The sequence below is a fragment of the Phaethon aethereus genome (assembly GCF_964289735.1).
Source record: "Phaethon aethereus genome assembly, chromosome: 4".
NCBI classification, from domain to species: domain Eukaryota; kingdom Metazoa; phylum Chordata; class Aves; order Phaethontiformes; family Phaethontidae; genus Phaethon; species Phaethon aethereus.
Window position 1 is genome coordinate 16309989 of NC_138578.1, and position 17078 is coordinate 16327066.

A 17078-nucleotide genomic window follows, 5' to 3' on the forward strand; every position below is an offset into this window, starting at 1 on the left:
CAATTTTCTCTACGAAAGGGATACACGCTTGACGAGGCAAAAGCAGTTTAAGAGACATTATCATGAACAAACACTCTCATAGTACAATCACTTATATTTCCAGTTGACTCTCAGGTTTAAATTCTTCATATATCAGAATGGATTTATGTTAAAATGGGAGAAAATGCATTGTTCTACTCATATCAGAATGATAAATATGTCAATAACAGCTTAGGTGAAATTTGGCGAGGAGAGATGTGAGAAGGTCTTCTCCTCTAGCATGAGGGATGTGGTTTGCTGTTCTTCAGAAGAAAAATAAAAAATAGTCTGAAAGATGGAGAAGCATCAAATTCCAAAAACACATTTGCATTGGAAACTTCCTCAAGTTTGGCAATAAATTTGCCACACGCTTTGTCTACACTGAACATGTTTAAAGGGTGTTTCTCTCTTGCATACCTTCCTAGAACCTGACTGAGAACTCCCAATTCCCAAGACACAATTCTTGACTCACCCTGTCTCTACTGTCAGCTATTATCTGTAAAAAAATCACTAACAAGGTATGCATTTTTACATCCTTCCAACAGTGGCTTGGTATAGAAGAATTAGAGGTTCAAGCTTACTTTTCAGTCATTTACGCAATAACTTACACAAGCCTCACATGTTAGAAAGTATCTGGTTTTCAGCTGGTATAAAATACACACTCCTCTACCACTCCAGAAGAATACTACCATAAAAAGTGAACTCTAATGGCCAAGAAACTAAAGTACCTCTCTCACTCCTGCACACAAATGCCATATGATATTGCCTTCAACTAACCAATCACACCTTATTTTTTTCCAAAAGGATCTTTTCATTGTTCTAAGGACAGGACAGACAGTGCTAACACGGAATGAGCACTCATTCAATACTTCATTTCATCTTCACTGTTCACTATGTGGCATCTTTGTATAATTTGCAGCACCTACATCTAGAATCCTAACAAGAAAACTTCTCATTTCTCTGTTGATCACTATTATGTACCTGAATTATTTCCTTATACTAATTACTCCACACCACCTCCATCAGACAACTTTATGATTCTTCTTTTCAGGTAGCAAACTGGGAGACACTGATGTGCATCAGGATTGCCCATAATTAGAAATGCTTGACTTGAGATGCTTTGGGTCTCTCTTCAGAGGATAGAGCAATTAAACAGCACTTTGTCAGTACAAAGTACAACTTCAATCTATTTCAGTGCTATCATGTGTTTTCAAAGCTGACATTAATCGGTCCCAAGAGTCTGAACTCAGAAAATGAGAAGTACACAACTAATGGCCATATTTAAAAAATGTGGTTGAAGTGACTCACCCAACCTCACACGGGAGCTCTATGGCTGAATTAAGATTTGGCTCTAATCCTCCACAACAGCATCCCAACAGCCCTAGCTTTAAAACCGATCTCTTTTAGCACTATTCTCTCCCTTCCTCACCTACTAGGTCTCATCTACCTTCTGTAGTTATGAGGAAGCAGATCTAAAGGAAACCAACCTCATTAATTAGCACACCTGGATTAATTTCCTAAATGCTGCCTACCTGGTCTTCCTGAAAATAGCAACCATTTTGTGGATAAAATAAGAGTCTGAAATGACATCAGCATATGTCATTTTAAGGCAGAAATATAATGTGACCAAACTAAGTTTGCATAAACAACTTAAATTCTGGCATTTCCTATCTGTTGAGAACTTTGCATTGCATCACTGTCAGAGAACTCCACCTTCCCAAAATTTTCATTTCATGCAGTCTCAAATAACAATGTAAGATTTAAATTAACATTTGTGTCTCCATCACCTCACTTGCTACATTTGCAGCCTCAAGCTTGAGGAACTCCTGCTGGGGGGCCTCTTAATACTAAACACCATCCCAACAATCACTGCAAGGGCAGATCTTCACCACAAAGCTAACGGTCTTTGAGGTAACCAGTACACAGCATACAAACACTATACAGTTAGGAATTACAATGCAGCAACAAGGAGAAATCTCCTAACACCAATTTCTATCAGAAAACTTCTATCACCTCAGAAAACTGAGCTTCTTTCAGTTTGACCAATGCCAGCAGATAACATATCACTACTTCCCTTGTTTGACAACAAGAAAATACCCAAGCTTTAATTATAGAATTTTTTACAAACCACAATAGCATCACACTGCAGTCAGTGTTTTGCCACATGAGTTCATCATAAATAAATAAGTTTGAACTTCTGTTTAAAAAAAACATTCAAAAACAAAATGAAAACTCACCTCATTTCCACCAACAGCTTTGGTTAAAATTACTGCAGAAGACACAGGAGGTGGCATGCAGCCTACTGTCTGCAAGCTGAAAACAACAAAAAGAAATGTCACATTCCTCACATGATGCAAACACTATGCAACTTAAAACCTTAAAATACCAAACAGTTGAGTAGAAACAATCATTTTATCACCCGTGCAACCCAATCAGTTTGCATTACAGTTACATCCCTGCACCAGGGGCTGGGAGGATTTCTATGCCATCTCTTAACCAACCACCAAGTGAAGAGTTGTGTCACCACTTAAAAATCCAAACACTTAACCTCTCCGTGACTCCATTTCCCCATCTGTAGTACTGTATCTAGCATTCACAAAGATATCTACACATCTATCACAAAGATAACTGCATCACATGTCCTGATGTAGTAAAGTCTATAGTGTGTTTTGAGATATTTGTAGCTATTTGGAAAAAAAATAAAATATGGATGTAAACTCTTGAAAAAATTTTCTTGAAAAAAATGTTCAGTGATAAAAACATTTACTGCTAAGTAGAGGAGTAAAAAGAAGCATGCTCACTATTTCAGGTTCCCACTACACTTTGTTTTTCATCAATCCCAACTAAAGAAAAAAAAAACCCCACACACAAAAAAAACCCCAAACAGAACAAAAAAAACCAACAACCAACAAATCACAATTGAGCTTTTTATTTCCTGAACATTAAAAGTCCATCAAATATTTAACTTTCATGCATGTTTTCACTTCTTGGTAAAATCACCTAACTTCCATTAATCAAAACATCAAAAGCTTTCTCCTGCTTTTTAGAAGTCTAAAATACATTATTGTCATTTTTTCCATTGTTTGTGCAGCAAAATTATTGATGTATATACTAAATGCTGTTGCAAAGTAAGAAAAAAAAGCAGTGAGCTTTCCTTTGTCTTCAAAGACAGCCCACAAAAACTGGTTATTAAAAAAATTATTTGTATCAAATATGTATTTAGAAAAAAGAAAAACATAACCCAATAGATTAGAATTAAATTTGAGGCTAAGTAAAATCAGGCTTCTGAAGAACAACTGTGTTGACTTCGAAGGAACAGTAAGGCATGGAATAAAAACAGTCTGCAAAACCCCCAAAAGCATGGAACCTAGCTATGTTTTCAAGTATGGGAGTTTGAGACAGTATTCTAGTTCAGAACAACCAATTACTGGTGGTGAATTGCTTCACACTTATAAGTGTGTTAGTCCATCCCCGAGAAACTCAGTGTCAAAAAGCTGTAGCAAACAGAACTATTAAATCCAAACAATAGGGAGCATATTACAATGCAATTGATATGCTGTCAATATACAAAAAGCTTAAACAGAAGAAACAGGTAAATGACAACGACGGTATTCAGTTTGTCAGCTACAGACACTGTGGAAAAGGAAAGAGAAAACCAACATAAGCATTATATAAATCCCATCACAAAGTGCCAAGCACCATCTTGGAAGTATATAGTACCTTTAGCTTACGGTGAAGTAAGCCACGGAAGCAGAGTTTTCAGCACTTAGCAGGATAAGCTTATATTGAAAAGAAATACAGGGAAAAGAAATGGTGTGGAAAAGTTTGGAAATATATATGAAAACATAGAGCAGACAAACACATGACAATTCTGATGTCCATCCCCTACGTCAGTTGTGATACTGCTATCTCTCTTCTATATGGTCTCTTGGCAGGCAGCTCCTTGAACTTCTCACCTGCACTAATAACGGGTGGATTAAGTTCAAAGTTATCCAGAGAAGTATGAAATGTGTGCAAGAGCATTCATTTCAGCTGGCACTAGAAGGGAAAGGTTTAATAATACAATCTCTGTGAACTCTCTCAAATTTAAAAGTAATACATTTGGAATTAAAAAAAAAATTCACTATCAAGCTACGGTTTTAAATATTCTTCATATGAAAATATTAATCTACAAAAAAACTGGTACACACTAAATGGAAATACTTTTAATCAGGTATATTGAAACATGCACCTGTGAACTTTTTTCTTGCTTTGTATCAACTACACACAATACTACCAATATACAAATTCCTCTAATGGCCAACAGATTACTACAGATAACCAACAAAATCAGGGGTCCAAACACTCGCTGAAAATAAATAAATAATACCTGTTCTGCTGATATGTTACAGACAATTGAGCAGTAGGGTCTAAAGTCACATATTTTAGATATGGAACTACCAAAGCCATATCTTGTACCAGATCTTTGCATCTATATGCTTTACCTATGCTGTAAATGCTATATGCTAAGAGTGGCAGAAGAGGTGAATCTGTGCAAACATTAATAACCTGCTTCATGGTCCTTTTCAAAGGGATGCTGTTAATATAAAACCTAGTCAGCTAACAAAAAAAATTAACTTAAAAGATGCTTGGGGTGATGTCAGTTTCTCCTCTATTTTATATATTTCAAAATAATTGCAAAGCAACAAACCTCCTAATATTAACCCATACAGAGAGGGGAAAAAAAAACCCAACTGTAAGAAACACAGATGAAAAGCTGGTACTGTCTGAAGCTGTCCCTCAAATAATATTTACAGCAAAACCGACCATTACAAAGGATGGGAGAATCTACCATTCACTCTGAAGCAAGACAGGAAATTAACTGTGGGCTTGACTGCACCCTTTAGGCATAACCTTGTGTAGAGAATAGTGGAGAACTAGAGTCTGCAGGGGAGCCACCCTGCCAAAGGGTGCTGCATGCCCTTGGGAGCATACGCCTATTTTTCCAGGCCTTTGTGAGGACTGTCAACTAGTTCCCACTACAGGCTGTGCTAAACATGCATGATAAGAAAGTAACTTTGCCAAAGCCTGTCTTGTTTCCCCTTTTCATTAGAGTACTTTAGAGTTTCTAGGGGATAAAAACTACAGCCGTGGGGCACTAGGATGAACTTTTGTTACACAGAGCAACCAAGGCACAGGCAGTTCCTCACTCTCCTTTCACGTACCCATACAGGGACATGCAAGTACCTGTGTTATCCTAGAATTAGTACAGAGCTCAGTAGCTCCTGCACCTGCACAGCACTGAAGGTACAGCTCCCATCAGGCTCCCTTTGCCACGCATGCCTTCAGGGCCACACAATGGCTGCTGCTCTGAGCATGTCCTGAACAGCAGTATTTATCAAGAAAGCACTCTTTCAAAACATAAACAAAAAAACCCAAATACAAATAAACCACCTTCATTAAACTCCTCAATCTGGCCATTCTTTGCATGAAGTCTCAATACAACAGAGTTACTGCTCTAAAAGGTAACACACAGCCAAAACAGAAATAGCACTCAAGGAACAAGTGCTTGCAAGGCAGCTTAAAACATATAGCAGTATACTAGCTCACTGGTAAAACACAGACACACCTTCATGAAAAATGAGGCTGGTTTAGGCTCCATGTTTAGGGAGATACACATACATTATTTTTCAAAAAAAAAACACATGTAGTTTTACATGCAGTTTCACGGGTGTGTAGGTATATACATACACATACCCTTGTGCATGTAACAGATCACATCCCTTAAACACTAAGAAACAAAGTGGCATAAGAGTCATAGGGAAGAAGGGACGAGAATTGCTGCAAGGAACAAAAACCACAACAATCTCCTGCACCTTGCACTTCAGAAACTGAGACTCCCATGGATTAGGAGGGAGTTTTGGCTCCCTGTGGTAAATCACGCCTCTGTTCTAGCTGAGGGAAAACTTCACAATGATTTTACTTTGAAGAATAACCTTTACTATGAATAGCCAAATGCAAATGGACATTGTATAGCAACCTTGTTATCTCCTTGATGTGCTAATACTGTTATGCAAAACAGTGCTAACTTTTAAATTATGTTGTCTCAATTTCCCCTCCTCAGTATTATTTGGACCACTTCACACTTGGTGGAACACCTGCAGAAGCCTCTTAAAAACAACAGAAAATGCTCTTTTAGGTTCAGGTTTTAGGTAAAAACATAAACATGAACAGCTTTATCATTAAACTTTTAAGACGGTGAACTCTCCCCAAGCAATGTTTCACCAAGCATTAAGAAACAAGGAAACTGCTTTAAGTAGTTTTCTAAAATAATGAATTTCTACATTCAAACATTCCAGTATAGCTGCATAGCACTAGGTACTGACCTTTGATTCTGAAAAATGCTTATTTTTTTGATTTTTTGTAACATCTATCACTACTGCACCACCAATGCAGCTTTAGAAGCAGACATTGGCAGAGTACACAAAAGATTTAAAACACATTGTTTTCATGGTAACTTAGCTTCTGCTCATCCCAAAGTTCTCCTCCTACTTACTTTCTCCTTACTCTCTTCCTTTTTTTCCACCCATAGTTTAGCTAGGAGCAAATACTGAACCCCAATCTAGACACATGCAATACAGACTATTTAAAAACAGAATGGAACACCAGTGCATGCCATACACAGTATTTATTCACTAGCTTATGGTTTTCCTTCAGCATTCCTTTTCTTTCCTCCCCACCCTCCTTCAGACCCAGCACAGCACTTCAGCTGCGTTTCATGAGAGAAAGCTAACCTGTTGCAAGCGCCCCACATATGAACCTAACTGACCAGACTTTCTAAAAATGAGAACAGGCTCCTGAAAGGATAACCTTGTGCGTGTAGGGTGTTTTCAACAGCAAAGTGCTGAAGCACAAAAATAACCAGCAAAATCTGTTCACAATACAAGTCTTAGAACACCTACTTGCAGGATAAGCAGCCCTTTAAGAAGACAGCTACAAACATATTTCACTCCATTATGCTTAAACATACCCTTTTAAAAGCCATTCATTTATAGGTGTGATTGATAATAGCTGAAGAAAGAGCCATATTGCTGTTGGGAAGAACACAAGTGTAAAAATCTGGACAAAAAGGTGTAGTTTCACATGCATCAAAGCACTTGTCAGCTCCTGCAAAAGAAAAAGAGAGGAAGTTGCAGTCATAACAGCTGAAATAAGATCACGTTTGTGCTTTTAAAACTAGGATCATCTCTACAACACAAAGAGATTGCATGTCAAAAAGGCACCTTTAGGGATCATCTGATCTCCTCTTTAATAATGAAGTACATCCAGACAACATAAAAGCTCTGTGTGCTCCTGGGCATTTTTCCAAAAGAACTGTCCACCACTTCAATAACAGTGTAGCTCTCATAACAGTATCTGTTCAGCAGGCAGCCTTAGCACTTTGTCACTGCTTCAAAACCTGTGTTAACTATGCTGACGGCCTGTTTATTTTATTGACTGCTGATATCAAGAGGAAGGGAAACTTGTATTGTCCATGTCATTTCAGGTTTCTCTAGCCTAAGAGAGCCACAAACTGATTCTCGTTTATACCATGAAAAAAGGGATATTTACATTACAGTCATCATCTGTGGTGGGTTTTTTTTTTTTTTTAAGGGAAGACTAACAAATATAAAAAGCAAAAGTAATACATAACAGGTTTTGATTATTAATTGTATCAACACATAGAAAATTTACAGAAAAAAATTAGGCTGATGAAGAACAGCGAAGAAAGAATACCAAGTCCATAACAAGCTAACAACAGCTAAGCCATAAAATTCAGAGAAATATAGTGCAAAACACCACGGGAGACTGAGAGGAAAAAAAAATTTAATTTTAAATAGTGTAAGAGCACTCCAGAGAGGTGATCAATTATTCTCATGCAATAAACTCTATGTCTGTTTCTGTCTTTTTGGACACTGCAAGGATCTTCTACACAGTTTCTGAGTACAAGGAAAAAGCCTTGTGCATTTCAGCTCATTTCAACTCTCAGACTGAGAAGAAAAATTCCTTCTTCTCTCTCTCAAAATAACCTGCACTCTTTTAAAGTAAATAATGCAACAGGAGAAGAACTGATGGCACTTTTATTCAAAACCTAATATGCCAGGATTCTCCAGCTGACACCCCAGATGCATTAAAAAAAAAAAAAGAACAATTTAAAAATTGTATTTCCATGTACAGTAATGCAGCAGCCAACCTTCAAATGCCACCCTTTCTCAGCTTCAAAACAGTTGAACTTTTATGAAACACAATCAAATATTGCATTTTTGACCATCCAAATGCACACTGATGTAATTATACATCCGAAAGCACTAGCAATTCGGCACCCTGTCCTTGTTACTTCATTTCTCTTAATAAAATTATCTCCCAAATTTGGGTTAGGGGGAAAAAGCCTTCCACAAAAAAAATACAGATCCGTTCATATCCTATTCTTAAAGTTACACAAAACATAGACTTGAAACGTACATCTTGATCCAGTTTTACCAAGAAAGTATCATTCACATTCAGCCCTTCATTAACTGAATGAAACAACTTTTTTTTTTTTAAATAAAGGAAGCTCTTAAGCAGGCTAGTATCACTGGGTATGAAAAAAATAGGCCTTCTTCACACATAACCTGCCACAGTAGCTACGGCATTATGAATAGCTTCACTGTAGTACTATTTCATCTTATGTCAAAAAGATAGCAAAAATAAAATGTCTAGTAGTAGAAACACATCCTGTACGGGAAGATACCTGGAAATACCCATAGGAAAGTGTACATTTAAAAAGTAAATAACAGAATTGAGAAAAAACAGAGCAAGTGACTTCTTTCAGCAACGCTACTAATTCCTCCTTCTTTTCTGCCAAGTCACCTCCAGCCCCATTTACTAGTCGACCAATCTATGAAGCCCCAATCTAGGAACCATCACACATACAAAAGTGCCCTTTTAATTTAACAATTTTACAATTGGAAAATGCCTTAAAAAACAGGTGATTTGACAAAAATTGTATGATACTTCCAAAAGCAAAATCCAAGACAAAAACTTGGGAAAGACTGGTTACTGCTTCCAGGGAGCAAGGAAGGCTATTACAACATAGCCAACCTAGTGCACGAAGGAATGCTACATCAGTGAAACAGGACTTTGCAGATCTAAAATTACAAGCCTTTAAAATGTCTCTAGTGATTGCCTTTTAGAATAGTTATTCCTTAGACTGTATCATCATAGAACAAACACTGAAGCAAACAGCCTTCAAGCAATCTACAAGGGCTCATCCCAAAATACATCCATCACTGTAGCCCTCAAAAAAGCAGAAGTCTCAGAAGAGTTACTGGAAGCTGCTAGTTACGAGACTGTTTCTGTACACCAGGTAGAACATGTTACCTTGTCTTTCCCAGTATTTCACCTTTAGAGAGCTTATCCTAGCCTCTCGCTGGTCAGTGTGGGTCCTTGTTGCCATCCAGCCATGCTTAGATGGTCATAGCCGGACTCTTCTGGGCAAACACCCACACAGAGCAAACAGTGTTTTCAGCAGCTTGCCAAATTCCTCATTGAAATGGATAACTCAAGCATGTGATTTCATTTTTGGGGCCCTACAGGAAGAATTTGTTTTAAAAGAGCAAGCTATCCAGTCACTGAAAACTGAAAGAGCATTATATTAAGGTGGAACTAAATGTTCTTGTCATCCTGGACACAGACTATTTCTACAAATGTAAGAGGACCTCAGGCACCTCTAGTTGTGAAAACCTAACAAGGCCATGCCCAAAGAGGCTTTCCCTGAACGCTGCCAATTGTTTTGTAAAATGCTTTCTTGAAGGCATGTTAGCAAATTTTGAGTATGTGCCTTCACAGCAGATAAAACCAGAAGTGTAACCTTAAAAGGGCATCAGCTATTTCTAATTTTGTCAGCTTTATCAGAGGGCCTCTGTTAACACACAACCTTTTATCATTTCATAAAGCATATCAAACACTAGTTTCGATTGAACAAATATATTATCCAAGGTAGAACAGCTGACACACAGGTCAAGAACTAACGAAAACAAAAAGCAGAAACCATTTACTTTGCAAACCAATAAAAAGATATGTTAACTGACTAATAATACCAACTTTAGGTTGTGCCTTAAACAATTAAAACATGCCCCAAAGTATTTTAATAAAATCATGACCTGGCTTCCTAACACATTTAAGGATTGTTTTTAACATACATTTTAGAAAGCAACAGGACAAGGTACAATGAGTGAAATGCTTTTCTTCCTCTTTATCTTCTACCCCCATGGCAGAAATTCAGAAAAGGCTTAGCTCCTTGATGGAACATAAAGCTGGATATACAGCACCAGTCCTAACTGATGCTTTACCAAAACAATCTGAGACCTGCTACCCGGACATAAACATCAGCTCCTGTAAAAGCTTCATTTACATCAATATATTGCTTTTAGAACCACAGATGAAAAAAATTATGCAAGTTCAAAGAAGGACGTGACACATTGCCCAGGAACCTGTCAGTAATGTCACCTCAACTGGAAAAATTTAGACATACACTAGCATTGAGAATCTCATCAAGACTTTGATAATGCTGCTGATTTCAGTCTCACAGCTGCTTTACAAATACAAAGCTTCAAGGATACAAACTAGTGAAAGGGAAACAAGTTTTACATTTTTTCTCTGCGTGCAAAGATTCCTAACCCTGAAAGCAGAAAACTCAACTCCATTAGTACTACTCAGGCTCTGTTTCAGGTCCTCTTCTCTGTGGAAGAAAGTGGCTCTCCGCAGCCTGTTTCCATTAGGATTAATTAGTGTCCCAGGCAAATAGGCAACATGGTTCTTCCTGCTTGCCCACAAGACCACAAGGCTCTAAAGAGCTACTACAGAATTAACTGAAGTTATTCACTTCACTTCTTCTGTGTCCCAGCAGAACTAGAGGCCCTAGTGCCAGAACTGCCAGCAGACACAGGAGGAGAGGGCTGCCATCAATTCAAACACCAGCTCCATTTGAAACGTCATCTCTATAACCATGATACAGGTACAGAAACATTTTTTTGTTCAATGCACATGGTTCATCTAAATCCCAGTTTGCCTAGAAGACAACTGGACAATATAGTGATGATTCTTTTAGGCATTAGTATCATGCAACATATGAATGACATCACCTGTTAGCACAGCCAACAGCGTAAAAGGAATCAAGAAACTAGACTAGCAGAGACATGCATTGTTTCACTTCAACTCTGGCTGCTCCTCTTCTTGGCACGCAGCCACCCTTTCCTTTCTCCGTGCCTCCTTTACACATCACTAGGAGGTTCTCTCCCTTCCTCTCTTCTTAGTCCCAGATTGTTCCTGTGAAAAATGTGTGACAAAATCTGAAACAAGTCTTACTGTCTGTGATATGCAGGAGAGCATCGGCACTTCAACTCCACCTGTCCACAACTAAATCTGTATATTGGCCTTGCATCTGCAGAGGAACCCTAGCTGCTGTCCTGTGCCTACCCAATGTGGTAACTTAAAGCCACCAGACCTTTGCCTGCATCAATCCTGTGGTGACTAGCCTAAACGGTTTTACTTAGCACACCAGCAGGTGAGATGAAGGAGAGAGGCACAGAGAGCTCACATCTTCCCTTCTCTTTGTATCCTACAGGTGCATGGAGACTCCACATAGCACCTCTCTGCCTAGTTGCCTACAAAATTCTTACCCTAGGATTCGCACAGTTTTCTGGCCTGTATCTCAACCGAGCAGTGGGGAAGCCAAGGTGCAGAAGGCAGGTGCTAGTGTGCTCCTGGGTCTCGCCCTGATTTGGGTTTAGAACACATCCAGGGTGTAGATCCAGTCTCAAAATTGTGCTCATCACTTCCATTTAGTCAAAGCCCTGCAAAGTCAAGCAACTCACCCTCTATGGATGGGTGACATTTATTCACACTCTCCTCCTCATCACGTTCACTACTTTGTGAAGAATTTTCTGAAATCAAGGAGGGGTTATTCCATAAATGTCTAATATTTATCTTCTCTTGTTAGCCATTCTCCCAGCATCAACAACAGCAGCAGAGTAATTAAATATTCCAATTACATTCAAACCTGATCAGCAGCAACATAAAACTTTTTAAGGCAAAATGAGAACGAAGCAATGAAAAATTACAGTACCTCAGTTTTTAAGGAGAGTCCACTGTTAAAGAATATAGCTGAAACAGCAATGTAAGTTATGGTAATTTCTGGTTTCAAAGGTCCTAAAAAATATAGACATAGAGAATAAAGTCAACTACAGTCAAAGAGATAATTATATCCATATATTACACCAAAGTAAATAAGAATACTTCGAAAAATACCTGGAGAAAATCTAATCCTTAAGCTCTCTAATAAAAATAATGGGGTTTCTATTAAGTTACAGAAAGCATACTATTCATTTTTAAAAAAAAACAAACTAGTGAGTGGAGAGCAAGGTACAATGTCATACAAATTTGGCGTCTGTGATTACAGGCCACTGGGAACTAATGAGTAAATTCTGGAAATGTGAAAATGGGGAATTTTTCACAGTTCTGTCATCAGAGTATCCCTATAGCGTCAGCAAACTCAAACCATACACTCAAAAATATTAGCTGCTCCCACCACGGGGCCATTGATAGCGTTCACGAATCTACCTCTCACCTTCCCCCACAACACACACACCTGGCTGGCTGCCTGCACAGAGGAAACCAAATCGTCCCTTGCAATGATTTCCTTGGGGCAATACAATTCTGCATTATTCCCCCACAACAGGGCTGTGGCAAAATGGTTCGTTCCAGCCCTACAATAACACATTTCAGACACACTGCTGCAGTGAGATCAGCAAGGGCAGATGCCTGCACCTCCAAGGGTTCTACTACATTAAAGCCTTACATTTGTATATATTTATACACTTTTTTTCCCAGGGAGAGTAAAATAAAATACTTTTTACACTCCTATAAAAATGATGAATTCTCTTAATACACTTTGCCTTCGGAGGCCACCAAGCGCAAAACGTATATACTCATTTTTTCACAAGCATTCAACCAGTTATTATATTAGAAAGAAAATACTAACAGTCTACTTAGGACCAAAGTAATACCCTAACTCTGCAAGTGACAGTAAGTTGTCATGAGCAAAACTGCAGCACCAAACAAGCAAGCCTTTACTCGATGCTCCTGAAGAGAAGATTCTTTCTGCTCTCTTGGATGAATGATACATTGATGGTCACACTGGAGCAAGGTCAACGATCCTTAAATTAGAGGGATCTGATTGTACATCGAGTCTAATCAAATTTGCATTTCAAGTCATTTAAATCAAATTCCTACACTCAGAGAGGACTCTGTGGATGAGACACTAAAGCTGTGTGTGTTAAATATAAAAAATAAACCAAACCACCTATATGAACAGTAAAGTAAAAATAAGCCCGGAAATGCAAGAGTTAAAGTTGCAAAAAAGCACATGGCTAGTTGCAAAATTATGGCATGTTAACTGAATAGCGGGGGGTGGGGGGAAGGCAGAAAAAAACCATAAATAGTTATACATAAAACTGTATTTTTTTATATATATAATGTTTCTAATCTTTTAGAATATTAGAGCACATATGTACATGCACATACACACTGGGCAGACAGGTAGTGGGTTAGTTAGTCTGGCTAAGACAGGGGTTCTTCCAGGACTCAGTTCTTCTATTCTAGGATTTTTCACTGGGCTACCTGAACTGCTTTACACGGGAGAAAACTCTACCACTAGAGCCAACCACAGGTTCACAGAGCACAAGGGAACTCTGGTGAGAACAGATCGCCTTCATCTCTTGTGCAAAAGACTGGTCAGGAAAGCTCTTTTCACAAAGGAACTAAATAGGCTCATTCATCAAATAGGAAAAAACACAAAAAGGGCTTGGCTTATGCCCTGAAGGTGGCAACGGCACAAATCTTTGTTGTTTGTGGCACAATGTTCCACTGGTATGGATGCTGGACCATTCATACCATTCAGTAAGGCCCTGCAAATTACAGTGCATGGTTTTGTCAGCTGGCAAATGACAAGCTGAGGTTTTTTCATATGCTGATATTTCCCACCCCCTACCTCATTTTTTCTGGTTTTAAAATGAGCACTGAGATCGTGCACCTTCAGAAGAGGGATACCACTTTGGGGAAGCGCATGCTCATGAGTTTCAATCAATGCTTACAAGATTTTTCAAGCAAGTTGTCCCAGGAACAATACCATGTCAAAGCTTGACATCTCTTTGCGGTAGGATAATTAAATGAAGTGCTCCATCATAGTGCTTCCATGCAGGAAGTAAGCTGAGGAAAAATTATCTCGTATTCTAGTTAAAAGGATCTCCCACATTGCAGCTAACAATTAGCATGACAATCAAACAAGAAAGGGACAAACCACCTGATACTATCAATTTAAAGTTGTCTTTAAGGTCTGCTGAAGACACAGCATGGATCCTGCAAGAAGCTCCATGTGGGTCCTATTCACCTATGCAAAACAGCACACAGATGTTAGAAGGGATCTTTGCACAGCAGGAATTTGCCTACCCTGAACTCCATGAAGTACCGGAGCCTTAGCTGCCACAGCAAGTGTTCAGAGACATATTTTTTCTAAATCGCTTTCTTTTTCCCCAGAACCTAAGGGGGGAAGGGAAAGGTTGGCTCCTCAGTGAGAAGCTGTCTATCCTCAAACTTCAGCTCTGTTAAGAAGAAACAAAACAAAAAACAAACTATGTGTACAAAAGCACAGCTAAATTCTTCCTCCCCTCCCACAACATGGGATTACTAAAGGAATTCTGTTCAAGTTTCTACATCCCTTTTCTTAAATCTTTAGAGATCAGTTAGGAAAAAAGTATATAAAATTTAATTCATTCTTGAAAATTGTGAACATCTGGAACTGAAGTTGCAATGGAAACTAATCAGAAGATGCTGCCAGCATTTATACTTCAAGATACACTGTTTATTTTAAAATATTTTTGGATATTTTATCAGCTCGTGTTGCAAGCAACATACAAGACCTCACTGCTTAGAAAAGGACAGACCTTTCTCCTCATTTGTTTACTGTGAACATTTGACATCATTTTGCACAGAATCATTTTCACTGTTTTCCCTCATTTTTCATGAGGAATAAGAGGGAACAAAAACAAACAAAAAACCTAAGAAAAAGAACTGTGCTATTATATAGTAAAAAAATCACCCAGCTGAAATACAGCACCTGAGATTTTAACACAATATACGTTAAGTTACACCTCTCGAGAAGCTCACAGACGGCAGACATTCATTCACTGCACTGCAATGACTTCATCCCCGTCTTGGAGTTCCTGAAGTTACTACTTAGTTTAACAGTGGTACCTTCAAAGTTGCTATCCAGTTTTCATTACCACTAACCCAAAGAGAACAGGGTACTATTCAAGCAGCTGTTACAGTGCCTAGCAAAGGTACACACAGGAATGCACCTCGACATATTTCTCGGGTACCTGAGAAACAGTGACTGACTAAGGAGCTGCTGGAGGTGCGGGGACCACAGGAGGGCCCGGCAGATTCGGCGGCGCCCTGCTCGCCGCAGCTTGTCCTCCCGCAGCCCCGGGACAACTCGACTTTCGAAGTTTCTCAGCGGATGCCCTGACGGCCGAGGGGCACCCCAGCAAGTCTCAGCCCCCCCGGCAGCAAAGCGTCCCGCGCCCTCCTCCCGGGGACCCCCAGAGAGGCCGGCGGACTCTCTCCGCGTCCGCACGCCGCCGGCAGCGAGGCGGCCCGCTCCCCGCCGGCACCGCGGCCCACCCCGGGCAGCGCCGGGCCCGGCCCGCACGACCGCAACGCGCCGGGGAGCGCGGGGCAGCGCCGGCCGCCAGGAGTTGGCAAAGTACGGCCGGAGCCCCGAAGGGAGCCCCCGCCGGGCCCGGCCCGCTCCCCGCACCGCCCGCCCAGCTGCCGGGGCACGCCGGCCCCGGCGGGGCAGCGGCCGGACTCACCCCCTTTGACGCCGACGGCGGGCTCCAGCCGCGCCACCGCGATGACCAACACGATCCCGAGGATGAACCACTCCTTCCGCAGGCGCTCCAGCAGCCCCATGGCGAGCCCCGCCGCTCCCCGCCGCCCGGCGCAGCACGGCACGGCGCCGGGGCGGGGTGCAGCCCCGCCGCCCGCCGGCAGGACCAGCTGGATCCGCTGACAGGAAAAGTCTCACCCACCGCCGCCATCACTACCACGCACCTCCTAATAGACACGCAGCCCCTGCGCCGCCGCCCGCCCGTCTGCCCGCAACGCCCACCCCCCGCCAGCTTCGGCCGCCCCCGCCCCGCGCTGCATCCCCGCGCCGAGGTGGGGGCGCCGGCGGCCACCGGGGGTCGCGGCGGCGCGGCGCGGGGAAACGGGACAGCGACGCCGCCACCGTTGCTGCCGTCGCCGGGCGGGTGGGGGAGCGCGGCCTCCAGAGCCAGTCCCGGCGGGCGGCGCGGGTCTGGGCGGGCGCGGTGGGGCATCGGGCTGTGGGGGTGTGCGCGCTGTTTTGGTACATTACAACGTTTGCGTGACGCCCGGCGTTTGACGCGAGAGAGGGCGGGCGCGAGCTGGCGGTTGCGGCCGTTGGGCGCGCGCGGCGGGCTGGAGGGGGCGGCGCGGGGGGCACTCCCCGGCGTGCGGGAACACACCCCTCGCCACCACCACCACCCCCGCGCCCGCTTCCGCTCGCCTCAGCTGGGAACCGCCGGGCGGGGCAGGGGGCCGGGGCCTCGCCGTGGCAGCGGTTCGCCGCCCGTCGCCCACCCCGGTGCCCGTTCGCTGCCGTAGGAAGGCGCCTGCCTGTCCGGTGCGAGCCGACCCAAAGGGACCTCCCCTGCCTATCGCGACCCGCCGACATCATCTCCTGCGGTGTGTCCCGTGCCGCTGTGTGTGCGTGAGGGCCTGCTGAGCCAGCCGGCTTCCCAACAGGAGGCGGTTCCCGGTGGGTTTATTTCAGCGTTGAAAACATCTCCATTCAAACAGAGTATCCTAAAAACCTCATTCTGGTGCTCGACCCGCCCTCTTCGTTTCCTATCCCCTCTTGTCTCTGCTTCCCCAAAGGATTCATTAGCTCAGCCTCTGCCCGGCCATGACCCCCTCAC

At 41.9% G+C, this 17078-nt stretch overlaps 1 protein-coding gene across 4 annotated transcripts in view; it reads right to left on the reverse strand.

Annotated features, from left to right (window-relative positions):
* SLC10A7 (solute carrier family 10 member 7) overlaps positions 1-16210 on the reverse strand; it is a gene marked incomplete at its 3' end in the record, with an annotated part of 144118 nt that extends 127908 nt beyond the window's left edge. For all 4 annotated transcript variants that reach the window (XM_081999051.1, XM_081999050.1, XM_081999052.1 and 1 more), the window contains exons 1-4: positions 15948-16210; positions 12143-12225; positions 7028-7164; positions 2256-2331 (exon numbers count right to left, since the gene is read on the reverse strand). In XM_081999051.1, the coding sequence (XP_081855177.1) occupies positions 2256-2331; positions 7028-7164; positions 12143-12225; positions 15948-16047 (396 nt within the window). In that variant the 5' untranslated portion in view covers positions 16048-16210. The remainder of the gene's footprint in view (positions 1-2255; positions 2332-7027; positions 7165-12142; positions 12226-15947) is intronic.
* Between the last annotated feature and the right edge of the window lie 868 nt (positions 16211-17078).